The sequence below is a fragment of a genome, unplaced genomic scaffold, assembly GCF_019419815.1.
Source record: "Pyrus x bretschneideri cultivar Hongxiangsu unplaced genomic scaffold, Pyrus_bretschneideri_v1 Contig45, whole genome shotgun sequence".
Lineage (NCBI taxonomy): Eukaryota > Viridiplantae > Streptophyta > Magnoliopsida > Rosales > Rosaceae > Pyrus > Pyrus x bretschneideri.
Genome location: NW_025999779.1, coordinates 3,515,623 through 3,522,321, shown reverse-complemented (window position 1 = coordinate 3,522,321; position 6,699 = coordinate 3,515,623). Strand labels below are relative to the sequence as shown.

The following is a 6,699-nucleotide window of genomic DNA, read 5'->3' as shown; positions in this document are numbered from 1 at the left end:
TTAGGGCTAGGAACGTAATTTACGAGGCGGATGTTTTTTATTCTTTTCTTTTTTCACTTACCACTCACTCATGTGAAAAAAAAAAAAAAAAAGTCAATAAAAAAAAAGAAAAACTAATGAAAAAGATTTAAAAACTTTTGAGTTTTAACAATAAGGACAAAATAAAGGGTAAAATGAATAGTATCATGATTAACTTTTTTGTGTAAAAATGTAATTTTTCGTTAAAGTACCATAAGTTTTTCGTTAAAATTTCCTTAAAAAAATGTAAGAATGACCATCTCCATAATAAAATTTCTCAAATAACATTCCCAACTTGAATGAGAAATTTTGAAATATCTTCATTTTAAGAACCACTTAATGAAATATAGTTTTTTCTTTTTCGATTTCTATAAAATTAACAAATATTAAAATTAAAAAGACTTAATTACCCTCGGGTGAAAAGTCTCCTCCCTCCCCACTTCTAGTGTTCGTCTCTTGAACTTTCATCTCCATTTCACAATTGAACCAAGCGATGGCTACGTCAAACGCCGAAGAGCCAAACCCATTCATTTCCACTTTGAGATAATCATGCAATCTCCATGCTTAGATCGAGGAAAATTCATATCACAAAAATTTAAAAAGAGTTTGTCATCTCTCTCTCACTTTAGAATGGGTTTTAGGGAGCCGAGATGGTTCATAACCGATTCTCTTCCTTGTGTCAATCTGTTTTCCGGGAATAGTGTGCTAATTAAAATATGGTTGTCAAATTGAATTGACACTCGACCATGATTTTCTGTAAAATCTTAGGAAAATCATGATCCTTCTGCTATTTTTCTTTTAAGTAACCCAATTCCAAACCATGGTTGTCAAAATGGTCTAACAATTGAACGGGTTAGGACTTAAGAGGGAAGATTTGACAATGCAGAGCGTGATGGCAGAATAATGGGGGCTACCAAGAACAGATGCAATCTTAGACAACAGAGGTTCTCGTTTCGGTTCAATCGATATTACAAATAACAATCTGAAAATGTTTAAGAGAAATTTTATTTAAACTCATCTAACATATTTCTACATCCAAATTAAATTTTAAATATTAATTATTTTTTTATTCTCTTGTATAATTATCATCAAGTACGAGATGAAATTAATAATAAAACTAAAGAGCTACTAGACCCACCCCACAATCCTATTTTCCCACCCCACTCAAAAGGTAAAAATAAAAAACACTCTTTTCCCACCCACTGATATTCCTAAACTATCCCTTACAAAGAAAATTAGCAACTGCCACACATCCACCCACTCGATGGCAAGCAACCCCCTTCTCACCGTCAGCCAACTCTGTCTCTAATTTAATCAAGACTATGAGGATGAGCAACATCCTCAATCGACCTCGTAGTCGCTCTCTACAATTACAACTCAAGTAGAGGACTAATTGTAGAAGATGGGTATTAAAACCACCTCAATTAGATGAACTGAGCACAGTTCCACACAAATTGCCGAAACTATAAATGGGTATGAGAAAAAAAGAAAAGGAGTAAGGTTTCTTAAGGTAATTGTAATGGGTCTATGGTGTTTGATGAAGATTTCGAATGGATGGGAAGGAATTGACATATGAGATGAGGAAAACGGTGGATTCAACTTGGTTGGTGCTGTGTGCGATGGTTTCAACTTGCTGGGCTCATGTTCCTTCTATTTTTCAGAATTTAATACAAAAATAAAAGAATAAAATAGTTAAAGATGGCCTTATAAGTCATTTTGCAAAAGGTTAGAGTTGTCATTAAAAGTATCATTAAAAAGTGGGTGGAGAAATAGTGTTGGTGGGTAGGTATATCATCTCCCTAAAACTAAAATTTATTAATAAATCGACACACTATAATTAAACATTACTATCACTCCCTGTTTATGCTACGTTCATTCCGAATAAAATCCTAATAACTCTTATAAAGAAAAACAAGTTTTTTTTTTTTTTTTATCAATTCTAAAACCCTAATTGCACCAAGGATGGAGAAGCTGGAGGAACCAACATCTCACGCTCAAACCATTCGAATTAAATAAACAACATACAAAGTACAAGCAAAAGCTTGAAGACGTACCTAAGTTACAAGCCACATTTTTATGTCAACTCCTTATAAGCATAAGCAAGATTCCTTTGTATATTCCTCATTTTTCTTTGATTTTGTGGTGGAACTTTAACTGGCAACATGAAAAGTAACTCAACTCCGTATAAGCATAAGCAAGATTCCTTTGTATTCTCAACAGTTGATTGATGGTAAAAAAAAAAAAAAAATTTTTGTGGTCAGGAAAAAATGGAAGGGGAAGAAGAAGATGCATAGGGTTTTGCTATTTTTTGTTTTTTACTGTGTCATGTAATTTTTAGTTTGATTTGTTTTTGTATTTATTTATAATGGCTTTTTATTATTTAAGTAATTAATTATATTGTTAAAAAAAAGTAATTAATTATAAAGGTAAATTTGTTATGAGAAAGGTGAGGTGAATGTGAATTAAAACTTCAAATGGTGTTGGTGTAATTTTTCAAATCTGAGAAGTTTTTTTCAAGAAAACACGATAAACTTCAAGGTGTCATAACCTTTTATTTAGAGGTCTAAACATACACATGTTATAAGTCTCAACATATTATAAGTTGTAATGGCAACTAACAATTAGGAGATTTATATGTATCCTTGCTTATACGAGGTTGTAATTCAAATCGTTTGCTAGCATGAGATTTTATTTAATTGAAACTTAGTTCTATTTGATTTGATGAACTTTTTATGTTCTGAAAAAACTTATCTTTTAAATCAAATTGAAATGCATGAGATTTGTGGATGTTCAAAAGATTTCAACTCTTCAAATGTTAAACTTTTTTATTTCCATCTTGAAGAGATCAAACCGACAGAAAAACTGAATCAAACCAATTAACAAGAGTTTGGTTTGGTTTTGTTTCAATGGTTATATTGGTCAAAACCGAACCAAATCAAATTGATTAATATTAGTTAATTTAGTTATATTTTAAGTGTCAAATCGATCCGCACCCACCCCTAATCACATGCTAGTTATTTTCTCATACAAATTTAAAAAAGAAAAAAGAAAAGTCAAGATGAAATAAAAACATTATTTGAGATATTCTTCAAATAAGCTTAATTGAGGAATTTTTTGAAAGTTTGTTTTACAATGTATTTCGACGAACCAATTATTTATCTTTTAGGTTTTTTTTAAAATATCATTTGTATTAAAAATTACTCGAATATAAAACAGTATAATTATTGAATTAAATAGTACTCATTTTAGTATTTATTTAAAAAATTATATTCGTCTATTCTCTCCATCACAATTAGATGTTTTAATGACTTTGAATTTTTCTTAAATTTTACAAGAATGATCTATAAATAATGAGTCAAATATAAATTATTTAGATTGTTGAAAAAGTTACGAAATTAACAACAAGAATACAAGAGTATATCTTCCTCCCTAAGACCAACTCCAATGGTGAGCTAAATGTCAAATTACCCCCCAAAATTTTTCTCCAAACCCACTCCAACCCAAGGGGAAAATTTGGACGAAATGCTAAATGCTAAACCAATGCCAAATTCCCTTCAAAATTTAGCCCAGAAATCGGAGTGGACTTCACCCAATATTTATTGAAATTTAAATTTTTTTAGATTAAAATGTTCATAAAATTAATTTACGATAGTCTACATATTTATTTTTTTTAAAAAAAAAATTAATTTAACAAAAAAATAGCCTAAGTTCATTCTTTAATGATCCCAGGCTAAAATTTTATGCTAGAATGGTTGGAGTAGAAAAACTATTTCTGGGCTAAAAGCTAATTTTCCGGGTTAAAACATTTGGATTTTAGCCCAACAAGTGGAGATGGTCTAAGAACAGGAAAATACCATTGATTTTATTTTTCTTTTATTTTATTTTATTTTTCTTGTAAAATGTAAAGAAGAAACAGCGAAGGACGATGCTAAAATAAACGTGGCACGAGAAAGCTACAAGGCAAGCAAGTTTAAGCTTTTATGAGAAAAACAAATGAATGATGTTATCAAAGTCATTCAACATTCAAATCTCGGCCACCACCAACGGCTACGTCCAACGAGCCCTTAAGAGCCTCCATGGAATCGACGGGCTCGATTGCGGAGCTTACGGGCACTTCATCCAGCACTGCACGGTGCACCGCCTGGTCCGTCAGGCCAAGCAGCTCCACGCCCGCCTCGTCCTCTTCTCCGTCACGCCCGGCAACTTCCTGGCCTCAAAGCTCATCAATTTCTACTCCAAAACCAATAATATCAACTATGCCCGCAAGGTGTTCGACCAAATTCCCCACCCAAATGCTTTCTCCTGGAACGCCATGCTCATTGGGTATTCCATTAACAATATGCACGCCGACACCTTGAAGTGGTTTTCTGCTATGGTGTCTTCGTGTTCGGATCAAGCGAAGCCCGACAATTTTACTGTGACTTGTGTGCTGAAGGCTCTTGGGGTTTTGCTTTCAGGTTCAAAATTGGCTAAGGAAGTACATTGTTTTGTTCTGCGTAGTGGGTTTGATTCGGATGTTTTTGTTGTTAATTCTTTGATTACTTACTACTCGAGATGTGATGAGGTTGGTTTGGCGAGAGCTTTGTTTGACAGGATACCGGAAAGAGATATTGTTTCGTGGAATTCGATGATTGCAGGGTATTCTCAAGCCGGTTATTATGATGAGTGCAAAGAGTTGTATAGGATGATGTTAGGCTTGGAGAAGTTTAAGCCTGTTGGGTTGACAGTGGTGAGTGCGTTGCAGGCATGTTTACAGTCAAATGATCTTATGCTTGGTATGGAGGTTCATCAGTTTGTCATTGAGAATCAAATCGAGATGGATGTTTTGCTTTGCAATGCTCTTATAGGGCTATATGCAAGATGTGGTAGCTTGGATTATGCTCAAGAATTATTTGATGAGATGAGTGAAAAGGATGAGGTCACTTATGGCTCATTAGTTTCGGGGTACATGTTTCACGGGTTTGTTGACAAAGCCATGGATGTTTTTCGAGATAGTAAGAAGCCAAAGTTAAGTACTTGGAATGCTGTGATTTCAGGTTTGGTTCAGAACAACCAGCACGAGAAGGCATTGAATTTAATTCGAGAAATGCAGGCATGTGGTTGCAAACCAAATACCGTGACATTGTCAAGCATTCTTCCCACAATATCGTATTTCTCAAATCTGAAAGTCGGGAAGGAAGTACATGCTTATGCTGTTAGAAACAATTTTGACTGGAATATTTATGTTGAAACTGCTATTATCGATACTTATGCAAAGTCAGGTTTTCTTTACGGGGCACAGAGGGTTTTTGATCAAGCAAAAGGTAAGAGCTTAATCATTTGGACGTCAATAATCTCAGCTTATGCATCCCACGGAGATGCTGATACGTCTCTTGGCCTCTTTTATGAGATGCTGAATAGCGGGATTCAACCAGATCAAGTGACATTTACAGCGGTATTAACAGCTTGTGCTCATTCTGGAGTGGTTGATGAGGCTTGGAAAATCTTTGATGCCATGTTTCCGGAATATGGCATTCAGCCCTCAGTTGAGCATTATGCCTGCATGGTGGGCATTCTTAGCCGAGCTGGGAAACTCACCGAAGCTGCAGATTTTATCCACAAAATGCCAGTTGAACCAAGTGCTAAAGTTTGGGGCGCACTACTAAATGGGGCTTCAGTTTCTCGTGATGTTGAATTGGGAAAATTTGCCTGCGATCGCTTGTTTCAAATCGAACCTGAGAATACAGGGAACTACATCATTATGGCTAATTTATATTCACAGGCTGGGAGATGGGAAGAAGCTGATAAGGTCAGGGAGAGAATGAAAGAAGTTGGGCTGAGGAAGATTCCTGGCAGTAGCTGGATTGAAACAAGTAAGGGGTTACAAAGCTTTATAGTGAAGGACACATCAAACGAAAGAACCGAAGAGATCTACGAAACACTGGAAGGATTGCTGGGGATGATGAAAGAAAAAGGGTATGCTTTGCAGGATGAATTAGATGAGGAGAGTGTTAATGTTTGAGCCAAGATCACCAATCCGGCTCATATCAGCTAGCTTAGGATCCAAGAAATGCCCTGTTTTCCATAGTGGCATAGAATTCGTGTTTTTTAAGTGCTCAGAAGCAGGAAAGAACTTCATTCATCAGAAGTGTTGGTGGAATTATTTTACCTTGCAATTTGATTTGTAGATTGGGGATCTCTCTTATATTATAGAACTTACATTGAACGGGTACACTACCACCGTAGCAATCCGTGCCAATAATACAATTATACAACTACAAGTGTAAGTTTTTTCGCTTAGCATTGTATCATTGACACGGAATACTATAATAACAATGTACATGTGTTATATAAGTTGTTGTCGTAACACCAAAATATCTTTTTATCACACTCGTCTTTTACTCTATTTAAACATATTGAATAGTTTTTGGACCTGTTCATACTTTTATCCATACTTTAAAGTTAGTTGCAATATTTCCTTGCTGTTTCAGAATCCAATGGAATTATAATTTTTTTCCGGCACCTCCGCGGCCCTGTATCTTGATCATGGTTTGGTTGCCACAAAGATTATCATTGTGTCTCCTCTAAAGGGTTTTTTACGCTCACTCGGTTTGATTGTGTGGTGATCACTGATCAGGATACCCCTTGTGGAATAATACCTCAACCAATGGATTGGTGAGATTTTGTCTTGCAACCGATGAC

General features: G+C 35.0%; 1 protein-coding gene across 1 annotated transcript; it reads left to right on the top strand.

The window, feature by feature from the left end:
* Positions 1-3,918: 3,918 nt before the first annotated feature.
* LOC103933929 (pentatricopeptide repeat-containing protein At2g37310) lies at positions 3,919-6,403 on the top strand. Its single transcript, XM_009343635.3, has one exon. The coding sequence runs from the start codon at positions 4,016-4,018 to the stop codon at positions 6,017-6,019; it is 2,004 nt and encodes a 667-aa protein (XP_009341910.2). The 5' UTR covers positions 3,919-4,015; the 3' UTR covers positions 6,020-6,403.
* Positions 6,404-6,699: the final 296 nt, after the last annotated feature.

Coding starts and splice junctions, on each gene's coding strand:
- LOC103933929 (XM_009343635.3), top strand. CDS start 4,016: ATGATGTTATCAAAGTCATTCAACATTCAAATCTCGGCCACCACCAAC.